We start from the raw sequence: 20,485 nt of genomic DNA, 5'->3' as shown, positions 1-20,485 counted from the left end.
AAAATACACTTTTTCTTAATGCTTTTTCTGTTGCCTCCATTTAGAATGCCATGTCCTCAGCTTTTTCACTACTGTCTTCAGCTGTTGAAATTCTGCTTCTCCCACAGCATTGTTATTAGAGCTAATAAGACTGTTATATACTTCAGAGTTGCTGAGAAGCTAGATCTTAATTGTTCTCACCACAGAAAGGAAATGATAATTATGGGACATGATGGAGGTATTAGCTGACTCTGCAGTGGTAATCATATTGCAATATATAAATTATATTAACATATGTATCAAATCAACACAGTTGTATACCTGAAACAATGTTACATGTCAATTATATATTGATATTAATAAATTGTTTTTACTTCTCCTACAAGGAAGAGTGTCACGTATTTTCTGAAACACTTCTTGATTCCCTTAATGTTGTCTTTCAGTTAGATTATGTGATAACTTTTAATATTGCATTTTCCACATTCTTCCCCATTTTATATTCTTGAGACAGTAGCTAGTTTATACATCTTTGCACCTCTTCTGTTGTATGCTCTTGATATGTAAATAATTGGTACTTAATAAAAGTTGTAATAAGTAAAAAAAAAAAAAAAATATGAAGGGACCCACATTTAAGTAGCAGAATGGTAAGCATCCTCAACCAGTTTTACAAATCTGAATGATTTGTCAAAGTCAATGTGAGAAGCCACTTAGTTCAACCACCTGCTAAAAATATAGCTAAAAATCATCCAAGATAGAGATTTCACTTCAAAATCTTCCTTTAAGGAAGTTTTACTAAAATTAAAAATACAAAAAATTCTTTCCAACAATGATTCAACTTAACACAAGATAAAAATAAGTGAATGAATCTGATTTCTAAATAGCTGAATCTGAATCTCCCAACCCAGATATTAGGTAGAGATTAACAGCAACAACAACAAAAAATATATATCATGACCTAAATCCCACACCTTCAGAATAACTTTAAACTGAGAACGTATAACCTTCAAATTACCTCTAAGTTAAAAAAAAAAAAAAAAAAAAAAAAAAAAATCAGTGCAGCTATTTCTCAAACTCCTTTCCAAAGTCCATCCCTAGAGCAACTGGAAAGAGAAGGGGAGATCCAGCGAAACTTGAGGAATGAGAAAAGAGGAGAACGGAGGGTCTAAGATGGAATAATTGGAGAATCTTTAGGAAAGATACGGGAGCACTTAGTACTATTCTTGCAACTTTTCTGTAAGTCTGAAATTATATATATATTTTTTTTTTTTAATGATAACTATTTTTTTTAATTAATTTATTTTTTGGCTGTGTTGGGGTCTTCGTTTCTGTGCGAGGGCTTTCTCTAGTTGCGGCGAGCGGGGGCCACTCTTCATCGCGGTGCGCGGGCCTCTCACTATCGCGGCCTCTCTTGTTGCGGAGCACAGGCTCCAGACGCGCAGGCTCAGTAGTTGTGGCTTGCGGGCCTACTTGCTCCGCAGCATGTGGGATCTTCCCAGACCAGGGCTTGAACCCGTGTCCCCTGCATTGGCAGGCAGATTCTCAACCACTGCGCCACCAGGGAAGCCCTGAAATTATATTTTAAAATACCATCAAAAAATTAAAAGGTGAATATAAGTAGGTGGTAAATAGATGAAACAAAACTGGCAAAATGTTAATAATTGTTGAAGCTGGGTGATATGTACATGGGGATTCATTATATTTGTTTCTAAACTTGGTGTATGCTTGTTAACTTCCATAATAGAAAGACTTTTAACAAGGAATGAATTTACAGTGATCTTTTCATTGATAATGTAAATTTACTTCCTCATTAAATACTTTTAAGGCATTTAGATCTGGTCATGTTGAAATAAACTGAAGACCTAAATAAATGGCAGTCATCTTTATGGATTAGAATACAATATCATTAAGATGACAGTATCACTCAAATTGATCTATAGGTTCAACTCAGTCTCTATCAAAGTTTCACCTAACTTCTTTGCAGAAATTGAAAAGCTGATCCTAAAATTCACGTAGAAAGTCAAGGGACCCAGAATAGCCAAAATAATCTTGAAAAAGAACAAAATTAGAGGACTCACACTACTCAATTTCAAAATATACTACACTGCTACTACAGTATTCAAGACAATGTGGTAATGGAATAGAATTGAGAGCCTAGAAATAAATCATACAATAGCCAATTGATTTTTGACAATAGTGCCAAAGCAATTAAATGAGGAAAAAATAATCTTTTTAAATAAACGGTGCTGAGATCACTGCATATCCACATGAAAAAGAATGAACTTGGACCCCTACTGTACACCATGTATAAAAATTAACTGAGTATGGATCCAAAACTTAAATGTAAGTGTTACAACTATAAAACTCTTAGAAGAAAATTTAGGTGTAAATCTTTGTGACCTTGAATTAGGCAATGGTCTCTTAGATATGACACCAAAAGTACAAGTTAGATAGTAAGAAGTGTGGATGAGGCTGTGGAGAAATTGGAACCCACGTACACTGCTGGTGGGATTGTAAAATGGCGTAGCCACTTTGAAAAACAGTTTGGCAGTTCCTTAGCGAGTTAAACACAAAGTTACCATATGAACCAACAGTTCAACTCCTAGGCATACACTCAAGAGAAGAGAAAATATATGTTCACACAAAAACTTGTACATGAGGACTTCCCTGCTTGCGCAGTGGTTAAGCAATGCAGGGGACATGGGTTCGAGCCCTGGTTGGGAAGATCCCACATGCCGCAGAGCAACTAAGCCCATGTGCCACAACTACTGAGCCCGTGTGCCACAACTACTGAAGCCTGCGTGCCTAGAGCCTGTGCTCTGCAACAAGAGGAGCCACCGCAACGAGAAGCCCGTGCACTGCAATGAAGGGTAGTCCCTGCATGCCACAACTAGGGAAAGTCCACACAGCAACGAAGACCCAATGCAGCCAAAAATAGATAGATAGATAGATAGATAAATTTATTTTAAAAAAAAAACTTGTACGTGAATGTTCATAGTAACACTATATATAATAGCCAAAAAGTAGTAACAAATCAAATGTCCATCAGCTGACAAGTAAATAAACAAAAGCTGGTATATCCATACAATGAAATATTATTCAGCAATAAAAAGAAATAAAGTCTTTTTACAACATGGATGAACCTTGAAAATACTATGCTAAATGAAAGAAGCCAGTCACAAAAGACCACTTATTATATGATACCATTTAAATGAAATACCCGGTATAGGCAAATCCAGAGACAGGAAACTGATTAGTAGTTGAGGGAAGAGGGGACATGGAGAGGTTGGGCTTGGAGAGTGACAACTAAGGTGTGCAGGGTTTCTTCTGCTATTAAAAAAAAAAGATGTTCTGTGATTGATAGCGGGGACGGATGCACAACTTTGAATCTACTAAAAGCCGTTGAATTGTACACTTAAAACGAATGGCTGTATGGTAAGTGAATTATATTTCAATAAATCTTTTTTTAAAATATCTGATCATTTTTTGCAAGGCAACCTAAGTTCAGTGAGAGAAGAGCCAAACATATAAAATATATCAGTATAATTTGGCTATGTTTTCAGTTTACATTTTAATAATTGCTGTTGTTGGAAAAGTGCTTTTGAAATGTTTGTTCTGAAAAAGCAGTTTTCATCTTTTGGATGGATAGAAAGTGCCACTTATTTGTTCTCCATTCAGTATTACCAGTGAGCAGCATAGCCAGAGTTATTAGAATTATTTGGCATGTAAAGTAGAGAAATGTAGCTAGAATTACCTTTAAGATGAAGTCTTACTAGAAAAGGGAAGCTGCATTTGGAAGTACACTTGATCGTATAGATCTAAGATAGTATTGGCTGGTTATTGAATATTAACATCATGTGGATCACTGTTGTTTCACCGGTTTTAAAGACAGAATCATTGTCTTCTGTCACTTATCTCAAAATCTCAGTTAAAAATTGATTCACACAGCATGAGTAGGAAGCAAGTTACGTGTAAACTGGTAGGAATTATTAAATTAAATTCTTATCTTTTTCGTCCCAAGTAGGAAAGCTGCATAGAGGCTAAGTAGGTTTGTTAAGAACTGGTATTATGATAAGTAGCTTGAAAATGAGGGTTCTTGATATAGCATATCCTTTATAGGTTTGAGCTTTATATTCTGAATAGCAAAATATGATATGAGCAGAAGTTTCCACCTTTCAATAAAGGTAACAAAATTTTAATCAAGTTTTAACAAGTAGAAGAGAAACCATATAAAACAAAGTATTATATTCTAGAAAATAATTGTTTATAACTTTAAGGTTGAAAAGATAACAATACTGGAAATTTAAATGGCAAAATATAGTATTTTAGATACTGTCAATATATTGAAGTTGTATTTTCATTCAATTGGATCGAATGCTAAATAGCTTTATTTTTTTCTTAAAAAACAATTTTTTCACTGTTGTTTGAAAGTATGTAGACAGTCATAATGCATACGATTTCTTTTTTAATTTAATTTTTATTTTATATTGGATAGTTGATTTACAATGTTATGTTAGTTTCAGGAATAGAGCTAAGTGAGTCAGTTTTACATATACATATATCGATTCTTTTTCAGATTCTTTTCCCATATAGGCTATTTCAGAATATTTGAGTAGAGTTCCCTGTGCTGTATAGTAGGTCCTTGTTCATTATCTATTTTATCCATAGTAGTGTATAAATGTTAATCACAACCTCCTAACATATCCCTCCATACCACCTTTCCCCTTTGGTAACCATAAGTTTGTTTTCTAAGTCTGTGAGTCTCTATTTTGTAAATAAGCTCATTTGTATCATTTTTTGAATTAGTTTCCACGTATAAGTGATATCATATGATATTTGCCTTTCTCTGACTTACTTCACATAGTATGATAATCTCTAGGTTCATCCATGTTGCTGCAAATGGAATTATTTCATTTTTTATTTCTGAGTAATATTCTGTTGAATATGTGTACCATATCTTCTTTAGTCATTCCTCTGTCAGTGGACATTTAGGTTGCTTCCATGTCTTGGCTATTGTAAATAGTGTTGCAATGAACATTGGGGTGCATTTATCTTTTCAAAGCATGATTTTCTCCAGATATATGTCCAGGAGTGGGATTGCTGGATCATATGGTAGCTCTATTTTTAGGTTTCTTTTAATCTTTATTTTATTTATTTGTTTATTTGGCTACATGGGGTCTTATTTGCAGCACACGGGATATTTGTTGCAATGTGCAGGATCTTTGTTGTGGCGTGCGGGATCTTTTTGGGTTTTTTTTTTTTGTTTTTTTAATTGCGGCATGCAGAATCTTTAGTTGTGGCATGTGAACTCTTAGCTGCGGCATGTGGGAGCTAGTTCCCTGACCAGAGATTGAACCCGGGCCCCCTGTATTGGGAGTGCGGAGTCTTACCACAGGACCACCAGGGAAGTTCCTCTATTTTTAGTTTTTTAAGGAACCTCCATACTGTTCTCCATAGTGGCTGTACCAATTTACATTCCCACCAAAAGTGTAGAAGGGTTCCCTTTTCTCCACACCCTCTGCAGCATTTATTGTTTATAGACTTTCTGGTGATGGCCATTCTGACCGGTGTGAGGTGATACCACATTGTAGTTTTGATTTGCATTTCTCTGATAATTAGTGTTGTTGAGCATCTTTTCATGTGCCTCTTGGCCATCTGTATGTCTTCTTTTTTTTTTTTTGTATGTTTTCTTTGGAGAAATGTTTGTTTAGATCTCCTGCCCATTTTTTGATTGGGTTTTTTTTTGATATTGAGCTGCATAAGCTGTTTGTATAATTTGGAGATTAATCCCTTGTCAGTTGCTTCATTTGCAAATATTTTCTTCCATTCTGAGAGCAGTCTTTTCATTTTGTTTATGGTTTCCTTTGCTGTGTAAAAGATTTTCAGTTTAATTAGGTCACATTTGTTTATCTTTGTTTTTACTTTCATTTCTCTAGGAGGTGGGTCAAAAAAGATATTGCTGCAATTTATGTCAAAGAGTGTTCTGCCTATGTTTTCCTCTAAGAGTTTTATAGTATCCGGCCTTACATTTGGGTCTTTAATCCATTTTGAGTTTATGTGTGTGTAACGTGTTAGGGAGTGTTCTAATTTCATTCATTTACATGTAGCTGTCCAGTTTTCCCAGCACCACTTACTGAAGAGACTGTCTTTTCTTCATTGTATATTCTTGCCTCCTTTGTCATAAATTAGGTGACAATAGGTGCGTGAGTTTATCTCTGGGCTTTCTATCCTGTTCCATTGATCTGTATTTCTGTGTTTGTGTTAGTACCATACTGTTTTGATGACTGTAGCTTTGTATTATAGTTTGAAATCAGGGAGCCTGATTCCTCCAGCTCCGTTTTTCCTAAGATTGCTTTGGCTATTCAGGGTCTTCTGTGTTTCCATACAAATTAAAAAATTTTTTTGTTCTAGTTCTGTGAAAAATGCCATTGTTAATTTGATAGGGATTGCATCGAATCTGTAGATTGCTTTGGGTAGTATAGTCATTTTCACAATATTGATTCTTCCAATCCAAGAACATGGTGTATCTCTCCATCTGTTTGTGTCATCTTCAGTTTCTTTCATCAATATCTTATAGTTTTCTGAGTACAGGTCTTTTGCCTCCTTGGGTAGGTTTATTCCTAGGTATTTTATTCTTTTTGATGTGATGGTAAATGGGATTGTTTCCTTGATTTCTCTTTCTGATCTTTCATTGTTAGTGTATAGGAATGCAAGAGATTTCTGTGTATTAATTTTGTATCCTGCAACTTTACCAAATTTATTGATAAGCTCTAGTCGTTTTCTGGTAGCATCTTTAGGATTTTCTATGCATAGTATCAGGTCATCTGCAAACAGTGACAGTTTTACTTCTTCCTTTCCCATTTGGATTCCTTTTATTTTTTTTTTCTTCTCTGATTGCCATGGCTAGGACTTCCAAACTATGTTGAATAATAGTGGCAAGAGTGGACATCCTTGTCTCATTCCTGATCTTAAATGCTTTCAGTTTTTCACCATTGACAGTGATGTTTGCTGTGGGTTTGTCATATATGGCCTTTATTATGTAGAGGAATGTTCCCTCTATGCCCACGTTCTAGAGAGTTTTTATCATAATCAGATGTTGAATTTTGTCAAAAGTATTTTCTGCATCTATTGAGATAATTATATGGTTTTTATTCTTCAATTTGTTGATGTGATATATCACACTGATTTTTGTGGATATTGAAAACTCCTTGCATCCCTGGGATAAATCCCACTTGATCATGGTGTATGATCCTTTTAATGCGTTGTTGGATTCAGTTTGCTAGTATTTTGTTGAGGATTTTTGCGTCTGTGTTCATCTGTGATGTTGGCCTGTAATTTTCTTTTTGTGTGTTATCTTTGTCTGGTTTTGGTATCAGGGTGATGGTGGCCTCGTAGAATGAGCTTGGGAGTGTTCCTTTCTCTGCAATTTTTTGGAAGAATTTCAGAAGAGTAGGTGTTAACTCTTCTCTAATGTTTGATAGAATTTGCCTGTGAAGTTATCTGGTCCTGGACTTTTGTTTGTTGGATTTTTAATCACAGTTTCAATTTCAGAACTTGTGATTGGTCTGTTCATATTTTCTATTTCTTCCTGGTTCAGTCTTGGAAGGTTGTACGTTTCTAAGAATGTGTCCATTTCTTCTAGGTTGTCCATTTTATTGGTGTATAGTTGTAGTAGTCTCTTATGATCCTTTGTATTTCTGTGGTGTCCTTTGTAACTTATCCTTTTTCTATTCTAATTTTGTTGATTTGAGGCCTCTCCCTTTTTTTCTTGATGAGTCTGGCTAAAGGCTTATCAATTTTGTTTATCTTCTCAAAGAACCAGCTTTTAGTTTCAATGATATGAGATTTTTCTTGTTTCTTGAGGTAAGATTGTATTGCTATAAACTTCACTTTTAGTACGGCTTTTGGTGTGTCACATAGGTTTTGGATCATCGTGTTTTCATTGTCATTTGTCTCTAGGTATTTTTTGATTTCCTCTTTGATTTCTTCAGTGATCCATTGGTTGTTTAGTAACATATTGTTTCTGTAATTGATTTCTACTCTCATAGTGTTGTGGTCAGAAAAGATGCCTGAAATGATTTCAATTTTCTTAAATTTATCGAGCCTTGATTTGGGACCCAAGATGTGATCTATCCTGGAGAATATTCCATGTGCATTTGAGAAGAAAGTGTATTCTGCTGCTTTTGGATGGTCTATCCTATAAATATCAATTAAGTCTATCTGGTCTAATGTGTCATTTAAGGCTTGTGTTTCCTTATTAATTTTCTGTTTGGATGATCTGTCCACTGTTGTAAGTGGGGTGTTAAAGTCCCCCAGTATTATTGTATTACTGTCGATTTCCCCTTTTATGGCCATTAGCATTTGCCTTACATATAGAGCTGCTCCTGTGTTGGGTGCATATATATTTACAATTGTATCATTTTCTTCCTGGATTGATCCCTTGATCATTATGTAGTGTCCTTCCTTGTCTCTTGTAACAGTCTTTATTTTAAAGTCTATTTTTGTCTGATATGAGTATTGCTACTCCAGCTTTCTTTGATTTCCATTTTCATAGAATACCTTTTTCCATCCCCTCACTTTCAGTCTGTATGTGTCCCTAGGTCTGAAGTGGGTCTCTTGTAGACAGTATATATACAAGTCTTGTTTTTTTTTAATCTATTTAGCCAGTCTGTGTCTTTTGGTTGGACTCTAATAATCCATTTACCTTTAAGGCAATTATCGATTTGTATGATCTTATTGCCATTGTGTTAATTGTTTTGGGATTGTTTTTGTAGGTCTTTTTTCTTCCCTTCCTCTTTTGTCCTCGTCTCTTGTGATTTGATGACTGTCTTTAGTGTATGTTTGGATTCCTCTTTCTTTTTAGTGTGTATATATCTATTGTAGTTTTTTGGTTTGTGGTTACCATGAGGTTTTGATATAGCAGTCTATATGTAAACAAGATTGTTTTAAGTTGCTAGTCTTTTAATTTCAAATGCATTTCCAATATCCTACAGTTGTACTCTCCTCTTCTCACAATTGCTGGTTTTGATATCATGTTTGTGTGTGGATGATTTCCTTTCCTTCCTGTATGTTTGCCTTTATTGTTGAGCTTTCCTATTCGTAATTTTCCTGTTCTATTTGTGGCCTTTTCTTTTGCATCTAGAGAAGTTCCTTGAGCATTTGTTGTAAAGCTGGTTTGGTGGTGCTGAATTCTCTTAGCTTTTGCTTATCTGTAAAGCTTTTGATTTTTCTGTCGAAGCTGAACGAGAGCCTTGCTGGGTAGAATATTCTTGGTTGTAAATATATTGTGCCACTCCTTTCTGGCCTGCAGAGTTTCTGCTGAAAAATCAGCTGATAACCTTATGGGAGTTCCCTTGTATCGTTTTTTTGGTTTGTTTGTTTGTTTTTGGTATAATACTGAATGTTTATTCAAGACTAGTATGTAAAATATTTACAAATAGTCCCATGGAGGATTCACAAATATTTTAAATTCAGGATGTGGGTTTAACATTCACAGTACATAAGGCGAAAGGTATATCAACTATGTATCTGCAACTTAATGTGAAAGAGAATTTTACTTTAGCAAATACTTTCTCTACATTGAGGAAAATGTCGTTAAACATATCTTCTTTAATTTTAGTATACTCAGAGTAGGGATAAAACAGAGTTTCCTTTTATACAGGTCTCAAGAATTAAATAAAATTGACTCCATAGATCAGGGTTAAGAAACACATGGTAAAGTAGGGTTTCAAAATACTTATATTTTTGTTTTCAATTAAATTCCCCCAAATTTATTTTCTTTAACAATGAATAGTCTTTATTCCACTTGATAACATTTTTCATGTTAAGCAACATTATATGCTTGTCCTCTTTAAACATTTAAAACAATTAGGACATGGGACATTATCTAAAGTTTCAAACTGACAGAGAAGTCAGTTTACACACCTCCATCTTATGAATAGTTAATAAAATAAGGTATATTCTGCTGTGAATGTAATGAGAAAAAGTACTCTTACAGCAATAAAGTAGCCCTCCCTCTTTACCATTACTTGAATTCCATCACACAGAAGGCAAAGAAAACAATTCCAATACTTCAATATCTGCTAAGGATGATCTATGGCCCTTGGAGTATATGTATATATGGACACACCCCCCACACACATCTATGTAAGTATGTATGTCTGTATGTATTTAATCAATACAACTGGAGAAATCACATACAACCATGAAAAAATACAATAAAAGCAATAAATGAAAAATACTAAGTGAATAAAAGTTAACATAAACCATAGGAGATTTCAGAGAAGGGACAGTCCCATGGATAAGAGATTAAGACTTCAAGGTGAAAGTGAGATTTGTTCTGAACCCTAAAGGACAACTATAACTGTGAAAGGCTGGGAGATGAAGGTAGGATATTCCAGCTTCAGAACTGTGAATTAAGATTTTTAAAGACGCATGCCCACCAAAGCATTTCAGTGAAAAAAAAAAAAAAAAGGGAGATCATAGTGGAAGGGGGAAAAGAGCAATCTATGGAGGAGACCTTATATGCCTTTAAATTTGAACTCGATTCTGGAATTAACAATGAACCATTAGTGGAATTTTAAACAAAGAAGTAATATGGTCAAAGCAGTCCCTTAAGGTCAAAAGGCAGGTATGCAGGCAATATTGGATAAGGTAGAGGCTGAAGGCAGTAAGTCATAATCAAAATGGTTTAGGAGAAAGTGACAGATTTAATATACTTTTGTTTATACTACTGGCATACAAAGGACAGGGAAGAATGCCAAAAACTCTCAGCCTATCACAGGTATGACTCACTTAACAGCAGTGCGGTTTTTGTAAATCCATTAATATCCAGAGATATTTTGATCTTTTGATTCTCAGTTATTCAGAGCCCACACTTATGGGTGAACTTCAGCTTCCTCATCAGAGAGCTAAAATCTCTAAAGCAGTATGTATGTAATAGTGTACCTAGCTTCTTTAAGATACCCCAGGGCTAAATGTGAATCTGTATCCCCTAGCAGTGGCTCTCAAGCTTTTTATTGAGCCAAAGAATTACCAGGGAAGCTATTTAAAATGCAGATTTCTAATCTTCATTTTAGACCTACAGAATATACGTTTTTTTAAGATGTATCCCAGGTAATTCCTTGAGTCCATCTTAGACAAGTCATTTAAGCTCCCTAGCTTTGATATCATTACCTGTAAAATAGGTACAATGTCACTATCTTACAGAGGTGTAAGAATTAAATGATATAATATGTATTATTAAGTATCCAGGAATAGCTCTGGCACTTTGTAGATGCTAATATGATAGCTCTACCGTCTCCTTAACGTGTTAATTTTGGATTTACCGATACTAGGTTTCTTAAGACTAGAGGATAGTTTCCCAGTAGACTTACAGAGTCCCTATTTGTTCTATTAACTAATAAAAGAATATGGCACCTTAGGAGAAGCTTTTCTCTTCCTCTTTCTTTTCCACTCCAAAGAAGGTAGTTACTTGTGGTTTTCTTCTGTCTTTTCTCACAAAAAAAGACTGGCCTTCAAACTTGGATCAAACAAGCAACACAGAGAAAGTAAGCCAAAATGAGTGAGGGAAGATGAACTATTAAGCCCATCCATTTCCAGAACTCTTCCCTAAAACTTTTCTCCTCTTTTGCCAGTTTCTTGGCAAATTGGACCAAGGCTGTGATGGTTAAGAGTTGAGGCTAGACACAGGGGTGCTGTAGGTGCTATCACCCTTCCAGAGTGTGCTTAACCTCCTGGTTCGCAGAGGGCAATGGCATGTGTTCACTTGGATGCTAAAGACAAGCCCGTTTCTTGGCCAGGGGGGTCTGACTACATGAGGCAGGACACTGTACAAGAGGCCTCACATCTGACTCCCATTTAGAGTACAGAAGGCCCACTCTTGCAGCCATATCCTACATCCTGGCCCTTTAGTTACTTCTAGGAGGTCTTGGTATATTAAGGAAGGAAAATAGGGTCAAATCCTAGCTTCACCACTGACTTAGCTGTGTAACACTGAACAAGTTATTTAACCCCAAATTCAATTTTCTCAAGTTAATTTGAAGCTGTTCTGTAGGCAGTGGGGAACTGATGGTTTTTGAGGAGGAAAGTAACAATCAAAATTAGCTCCCTTAACCTGCTGTATAGCACAGGGAGCTCAGCTCGGGACTCTGTGATGGCCCAGTGGGTGGGATGGGGGGTGGGGGGGAGAGAAGCCCAAGAGGGAGGGGATGTGTGTATGATTATGGCCCATTCACTTCACTGTGCAGCAGAAACTAAGACAACATTGCAAAGCAACCATACTCCAACAAAAATTTTTTAAAAATAAAAAAATTTTTAAAAATTTAGCTCCCTTCCCCCAAAACAGTGGCCCTACAAAAAAACCAAACACAGACTAATTTTTTAATTTACATTTTTTCTGTTAAAATAAAAAACTAGAGTTAAATCCTCAAAGTCTAAATTAGACTAAATATAAAACTGCTATACAACCCACTGAATGGATTTATAGTTAGTGTCCCTCAAAAGTATCTAGTCATCTTCCACCTTTTTCCTATTTTCTAAATTCATTCTGCTCCAGTCTTCCCTATCATCACATGCACTTTGTTCCATCAAACATCATTTTTCGGGATCAACCTACCTGAATAATCATTAAGCCTCTTTAGAGCTTTCCCAAACTTAAATTGTCATTTTGATTATACACCCCAAAGCATTACTTTCCTCACGTTTTTTGTTTAGTACCAGAATGTTCTAAAAAGAAACAATAAAAGTTGTTTATTTCCCTAAAAAGAAAGATCAGTATATCCAATGGCTATTAAGTTAACCACTTAATAAAACACATCAAAAACTACTCCTCCTTATGTTAATTATCTGCAATTAGAGCATAATGAATTAGTTAACCTAATACTTTGCCATTTACTTCATACTTACAAGATTATGTAAGAAACCAAAATGGCTTCTCATAACTTGTTTGCTTTCCAAATACTTCACATTTCAACCCCATAGCCATACAGAGAGAGAAAATCCAAACATGCTCTCCTTACCTAAAATCAGTAGAGAGGGCTAAAAAGCATTATTTAGGACTTTTAGACCTTGAAAAACAGTTACACTTCCAATGTGTATTTAAATTACAGTGTGCCTAGGACTATTTGGTTCCAGTTTAAAATTGGCCTCTGTACTACTGGAGCTATTAAGACTTAAGTGACCAACTTCTTATGGAAGAGTTTCATGTAATATGCCAAAATCACTATCTTTAAAACTGGAACTAATTCCACTTGATATCTGAAAAGAGTTCCATAACATACTTTTATGCATGGAAAGATCTTTGTAAGAAGCTTTCGAGTGGTCTGATATTTTAATATACTCTTCTTCACTGCTACCTATCACATCTCTCCTATTGCCTACAGCAGGGGAGAATGTCTCTATTTGGCTAGTTTCTAACAGCTTGTTCTGTAAAGCTGTACATTCCAAATCTTGCTTACAAATTATGTCCTTATTTAACAAATCTGACAGCTTTTGTGTTGTTGGTTCACCTATGCAACTGGTCAGCACAGGTTTCTGAAGCACACACTTGAGGCAATCTGAAAAAACTTTCTCTTCAGGCAAATGAGAATGGCTAGAATCGGACACAGTGGTTGCTGAGAAAAAACTGGCCATGTTAAACTCTTTTTGATTATGCACCACAGGTAAGGATTCTGGCAATACTTCTGTATGTTCAGTATCCATTTGAATTGGTTCTGTACTTCTGTTATCTTCTATTTTAACAGCTTTTCTCCATGAGCTCCTGCTTTCACTTATCAAGTTTTCTGGAGTTTGGGGGATTTGATTCCTTGTTAAGAATGGGTTAGAAACTAGAGAGTCAATTAGTTCCTTTAATATTACTTCTTTTCCTTTAGAATACTGTGGTGAATCAGATAAAACTGTCCTTGCAACCTCTTCTACCAGATGATCTTGCTCTTTTAGGAATGGATCACTTTTTTTAGCTGGCAGAGACCCTCCAAACGCACTACTCTTTGAAATATTTGATGATGAAGAGTCTTCCATTTCAGATTCTGGTGTTTTCTTAGAAACTGTTTCATTTTTCTCTCTAGGAGTTGTGGACTTTGTGTCCTTTTCAAGTAGTGTAACACTGTTTCTATATAATGGTGAAATGGGCTGCCACAGGAAAGAAGCAGGGCTGTTGGCTAGATCACATTTAGTTTCCAGTATATCACTTGCCCTTCTGCAATCATTTTCCTGGATATGTTACTTAGGTGTATCTGGAAGTGAAGCAGGGTGCTGCAAAAGAATACTCTTCATATATGCTTCTTCTGAGGCAGGATCAAATGAAAGGGTAGACATAGGTGATAAAAGATCCACAGCTGGAGTCCAACCTTTAATTAGACTGAAAGGAGGCTGAGATATTCTTTCCAATTTTTATGCCGTTCTTCTTGTTTTTCAACAATAGAATGTCTTATAGTTGTGAGATCTTCTTTTATTTTATACCTCATATGCTTCAGATCTGACAGTCTTTCTCTCTGAAATTTGGTCTCTTTTTCAAGGAAGTGAAGGTCTGTTGTCAGTCTTGCTTGGTTAGCCTGACAATGTTCATATTTCATTACTTTCAAGACTTCATTTAATAACTGAATAACTGTTAAGAGATTCAATTTTCCAGCCTCTTAAACATTTCCTATGTGCAGCTGACACATTTGTTTCTCAATTTTGTCAAGTAAGAGCCTTGGAATATTGATAGCAACATTAGTTCCATCTAAAGTATATTGGTTAACAAGACTAAGGACTGAACCAGCAACTTCTCTCTCTTTTTCCAAAGCCGTGAGTGTTTCATTCACTGAAGCCCACAAAGACCGAACCTTTTGAATTTTCTCTTGTATATTACTTTGGTCATCATAGGGTTCCATTTTTTTTATTTGATTTTGCTGTCTTATACATTCTGATCTCAAATTTCGTATTTGTTTAACTGACAATTGTGCATTTTCCTGGTATTTTCGGGTAACACAATCTTCTCTTTGCAAAATTTGTAAAAATTTGTTACGTGCTACATGGCATCTGGCAATGCACTTGCACATATCTTGTGGCTTTACGTTAAATGTCTATGTAAAATGTACAGAAGAATTTTTAGAATGGGTTTTTATATAATTTATTGCAACAAATCTTGCAAAGTGATACATCAGATGAATAAACTTAGGACCACCAGGAGAAAGAAATAGTGAACCAACAACTTGGGGAAAGCTACTTCCACATTCAGCAGAAATCTTTCTTAACCATTCACAGCAATGTTTTTGGAATTCAGTGTCACTTTTTTGGTCAAATGGAGGCCAACAAAGTTTGAAAACTTCTTTAGTGAGAGACTGGTCAAGCGTTTGAAACAAAAAATAAGAAGCTATCTGAAAGGCATCACTGTTCAACTTGTCAAACATGTTCACTCCGAGGTGCGTGTGCAACACGATCCTTCCACCGGCTACAGTGGCCGAGCCTGGCTCGAAGCTGAGTGCCTGCAGATACATCCAGAGATGCTCCTTCTCAAAAGAAGTGACCCAGGCCGAACTCATCTTCGTGGTAGGCAGGGCCCGACAAAGGAAGAAAGCGCAGCCTCCAACGACTGAGAGGGCCCCTCAGGCTTTTTCCCTACGGGCATCCTGAGATGGCAGCAGCCCCTCCATTGCCACCACCTGATCCTCTCGCCCGGAACCATTTCGCCTCACATGCCTCAAGTGGCCTGAAACTCTAAAGTCTCAGGGAATCAGAGCCTCTAACGGTAGTATTGCACAGCGGCCAAAGAGAAGTCACCACCCCTTGTATGTTATTTGTGCTTTCTCTTGTTGCTTTTACTATTTTTTCTTTGTCTTTAATTTTTGTCAATTTGATTAACATGTGTCTCGGTCTGTTGCTACTTGGGTTTATCCTGCATGGGACTCTATGCTTTCGAGACTGAATGTTTCCTCTCCCACGTTAGGGAAGTTTTTGGCTGTCATCTCTTCAAATAATTTCTTGGACCTTTCTCTTTCTCTTTTCCTTCTGCGACCCCTATAATGTGAATTTATTGCATTTAATGCTGCCCCAGAGGTCTCTGGTACTGCTCACTTACCCATTCTTCTGCCTCATTTATTCCACTATAGATTCCTTCTAGTGTATTTTTCATTCCAGTTATTGTATTGTTCATCTGTGTTTGTTCTTTAAATCTTCTAGGATTTGTTAAACATTTCTTGTGTCTTCTCGATCTGTGCCTCCATTCTTTTTCTAAGATCTGGGATCATCTTTACTCTGAATTATTTTTTGGGAAGATTGCCTAACTCCACTTCACTTACTTGTTCTTCTGGGTTTTTATCTTGTTCCTTCATCTAGAATATACTCCTCTGCCGTCTCATTTTGTCTGACTTTTCTGTGTTTGCGGTCTCCTATCCGCAGGCTGCAGGATCGTAGTTTCTCTTACTTCTGGTGTTTGCACCCTTGTGGGTGAGTTTGGGTCAGGGGCTTGTGCAGGTTTCCTGGAGGGAGGGACTGGTGCCTGCCCACTGGTGTGTGGAACTGTGTGTTGTCCCTCTGGTTGACAGGGCCACGTCAAGGGGTGTGTTTAGAAGTGGCTGTGAGCTCAGTACCACTTCAGGCAGCCTGTCTGCTGATGGGTGGGGCTGCGTTCCCCCTTTGCTGGTTGTTTGGCCTGAGGCGTCCCAGCACTGGAGCCTGCAGGCTGGTGGGTGGAGCCAGGTCTCAGTGCCAAAATGGCCACCTCTCGGACAGCTCGTGCCAATCAATATGTTATGGGGCCTCCACCTCCAGTCTCCTTGCCCCCGCTCTGCACCACAGCCAGCCCACACCTCCCCAGGAGACCCTCCACACCACACAGGGTGGTCTAGCCCAGGCTCCTGTGGAGTCACTGCTTTGTTCTGGGTCCCAGTGTACGTGAAATCTTGTGTGCACCCTCCAAGAGTGCAGTTTCTATTTCTCCCAGTCCTGTGGAGCTCCTGCACTCAAGCCCTGCTGGCCTTCAGTGCCAAATGCTCTGGAGGCTCCTCCTTCTGATGCCAGACCCTCAGGCTATGGAGCCTGACCTGGGGCTCAGAACTATCACTACTGTGGGAGAACCTCTGGGATATAATTATTTTCCAATTTGTGGGTCTCTCACCCAAAGGGTATGGGATTTGATTATATCACGGAAGCGCCCCTCCTACCGACTTGTTGTGGCTTCTTTGTCTTTGGGTGTAAAATTTTTTTTTTGGTAGGTTCCAGTGTTTTTTGTTGATGGTTGTTCAGCAGTTAGTTGTGATTTTGGTGTTTTTGTAAGAGGAGGTGAGCTCAAGTTCTTCTACTCCACCATCTTGTCCAGAGTTGAGGGGCTACTTTTAGTTTGGATGCTTTCTGCCTCTTTCGTCAGTGTGTACTGGCCATTATCCCCTTGATATGGGGTGCATAGGTGCAGCGGCCCTTGCGTGCTCTCCTGGTATGGCAGGAGCAGTGGTCCGCCCCCAACCGTGGGTCTCGCAGTGGCAGCACTGGCCACGCGCCCCCAGGACAGCAGGGGCATCGATTGGCATCTGCTCCTGGGTCTCCCAGTGGTGGCTACGGCCCACGCATTCCCGGGACAGCAGGGGCAGTGATTGGTGCCTGCTCACCCCCCGTGCGTGCTCCCCATACGGCAGGGGCAGCAGCTAGCTTCTGTTCCCAGGCCTCCTAGCTGCGGCAGGGCTCACTCACCCCCAGGACAGTGGGGACAGCAATTGGTGCCTGCTCACAGGTCCCCTAGTTTCGGTAGCGGCCCATGCCCACTTCTGGAGCCCACGATGATGGTGACAGCTCATGCCCACCCCAAGAGCTCATATAGTTGGTGTTCTGTTGCCTGAGAGCATGCACACAGGGAAAGTAGCTCCTATGGCAGTCCCACCCCTGTCCTCGTGCACCCCCCAGTAATGGTGCCTTGCCCCTCTGGCACGCCCAGGTTCTTCCAAGTACACCCTCAGTTGCCACAGTCCAGCCTCTTCAGGCTGTCTCCCCACAGGCAACGCTGTTCCTCTCCCTGGATCTGACCTCTGAAGCCCAAGCTTCAGCACGCAGCCCCCGCCCATACCAGTGGATGAGCATCTCAGGCTGGGGAGCACAGGGTGGCAGTAGGTTACTCGGTTTTGCCTTCCGCAGACTGGTTGCTGCACTCTCCTCAGAGGCTCTGAAGGTCCCCCTCCAGGCTGATCTCCCTGCCGGTGAGGGGACTTCCTAGGGTGCGAGAACCTTTCCTCCTTCACAACTCCCTCCCTGGGGCACAGGTCCCATCCCGACTCCTTTTTCTTTTTCTTTTTTCTTTTCTCCTACCTGGTTATGTGGAGGTTTTCTTGCCCTTTCGGAAGTCTGAGGTCTTCTGCCAGTGTTCAGTAGATGTTCTGTGCAAATTGTTCCACTTGAAGATGTGTTTTGGATGTGTTTGTGGAAGGAGGTGAGCTCCACATCCTACTCCTCAGGCATCTTGATTCCTCCTCATAATGCATATAATTTGTACAAAAATTTCTGCTATTAGTCCAGAAAGTTTTTCATTTAACGTTGCTTACATTTTAAAGATAACTGCAGTCAGAATAATAGGTTAAAATGTGAGCTTTTATAAATAGAACAAATATTACTGTTTGTATATTTATTGCCTTTCCCTTTCCCAAGGCCACTAAAGAGATTCCACTTTTTTTCTTCCCTGCACTTGACTTCTGAAAGGCTTTAGCAGGAAGCAATTTTGGGATTCTACGAGGGCGGGTGGGGAGGGAAAAAAGGGTGAGGGAGGAATTTTTCTGGGAGCTTTATGGAGTGGGAATCTGGGAAAGCCTGGGTGTGAGGGAGTACATGAGAAAAGAAAGAAGGATTTTTAAAAGTATTGTTCAAGAAATGACAATAAAGAACTTCAGTTATTTCGAAATTAGTCTTTGACTGTCATCGGGTTCCTCTGGCCACAACACAGCTTGGGATGAGAGAACATAGGTGAATGATTTAATAAGACTGGGAATATCAAAAGATTTATATCAGTAATTGAGATGGGAGTGTGGGGACAGAGAGCACAAGCTAATATGGAAGTGGAAGGTGTTGCTACACTGATTGCTGTTCCTTTCAGTTATTGTCGATCAAGATTTGTTTATTCTTTTTTTTTAATTTATTTATTTTTTATTTATTTATTTTTGGCTCTGTTGAGTCTTCGTTGCTGCACGCGGGCTTTCTCTAGTTGTGGCGATCAGGGGCTGCTCTTCATTGTGGTGTGCGGGCTTCTCACTGCAGTGGCTTCTCTTCTTGCGGAGCATGGGCTCTAGGTGCGTGGGCTTCAGTAGTTATGGCACGCAGGCTCAGTAGTTGTGGCTCAGGGGCTCTAGAGTGCAAGCTCAGTAGCTGTGGCACACAGGCTTAGTTGCTCCGCAGCATGTGGGATCTTCCTGAACCAGGGATCGAACCCATGTCCCCTGCATTGGCAGGTGGATTCTTAACTACTGTGCCACCAGGGAAGTCCCTGTTTATTCTTTTAAGGAACAAATTATGTAGCTGATTTATGACCTGCAACTTTTATAATATAAATAACAATTACACTTTTTTTCTTGGGCACTGAATTTTATGTTGGCTTTGGGGAAGGGAACATAGGAAGGAGAAGTGGAGTAAAATTTCACTCAGTATGTCTTTCCTACATATGAAACAAACTTGGCAAGTCTATATTTTCTCTTTTTGTCCTGTCATCCATCATATTCTGCTCTATAATATTAGCCAAAGTGATAACATTTTCTCTAATTGGAAATGTAGGACATAGTCTGTAAAGTAACTAGACGTCAGATGCGTTCTTCAAGATTTTAATGATATCAATCAACATGGCAGTCATTTTCTTTCTTTTAACCTTATCTGTTGTTTCAGCTTTCAAAATTAAATTTAGGAAGATACAACAGGTAAAAAGATTCCTAGAAGATTCCTAGAGTAATCCTTGACATAGTAACTGTTAAGAGAATGGTCTTTGATATTATTTATGTATGTAGCATAAACATTACATGCTATTTCTATATATAAATTTCCAAAAGGGGGAAGGGAGAGCAACTTTTATAGACTCACTGATACCTCACATTTTTTTTAAAGAAACATTCCCTTTATTTGACTGGACTGTTTCATTTCATTATCAACATTTCTGAGTTCATCTGGCTTAAAACACCTAGTATTACTTTAGAGAAGAATCGATTGGTCATGTAAGAAAAATGGTTGCTTGGGGCCTTTCAGCAGAACCTACCATGTAAGGCTAATCTTTCATAGATTAGAAAGATGGATCGCCAGTGTTCTTGTGTTTATTTCTGTGAACGCAGAAACTGGAAAAGGAATTGAAAACGTAGAGGTGATAAGGACTAATTAATTTATGCATTTTGTTGGTAGTATGATCTTATAATGATAGTTTTACTATCATTAACACTCAAATTACTTCATGAACAAAATGAAATCTCAAATTTAGTAATTAGGTGAGTTCAGAAACAGGTACACAGCTAATGGTCTTGCAAACTAGAAAAAATCCATTAGTTGGAAATTATCTGTGCATTGTTTTCTTGCA

At 38.1% G+C, this 20,485-nt stretch overlaps 2 protein-coding genes across 3 annotated transcripts in view; one reads left to right on the top strand and one right to left on the bottom strand.

Annotated features, from left to right (window-relative positions):
- The window catches only part of PHYHIPL (phytanoyl-CoA 2-hydroxylase interacting protein like), an 89,922-nt gene that overhangs the window by 57,078 nt on the left and 12,359 nt on the right, over positions 1–20,485 (top strand). The window lies entirely within an intron of this gene.
- Positions 7,986–20,477, bottom strand: LOC309635793 (HAUS augmin-like complex subunit 6). The gene is given in 4 exon segments (XM_082407482.1): positions 7,986–14,343; positions 14,346–14,609; positions 14,613–15,041; positions 15,045–20,477. Coding segments are annotated over 4 exon segments (1,296 nt in total). The 5' UTR covers positions 15,501–20,477; the 3' UTR covers positions 7,986–14,196.

Source organism: Balaenoptera borealis (assembly GCF_965194805.1).
Source record: "Balaenoptera borealis genome assembly, chromosome: 10".
Lineage (NCBI taxonomy): Eukaryota > Metazoa > Chordata > Mammalia > Artiodactyla > Balaenopteridae > Balaenoptera > Balaenoptera borealis.
This window is presented reverse-complemented; position numbering and strand designations above follow the sequence as displayed.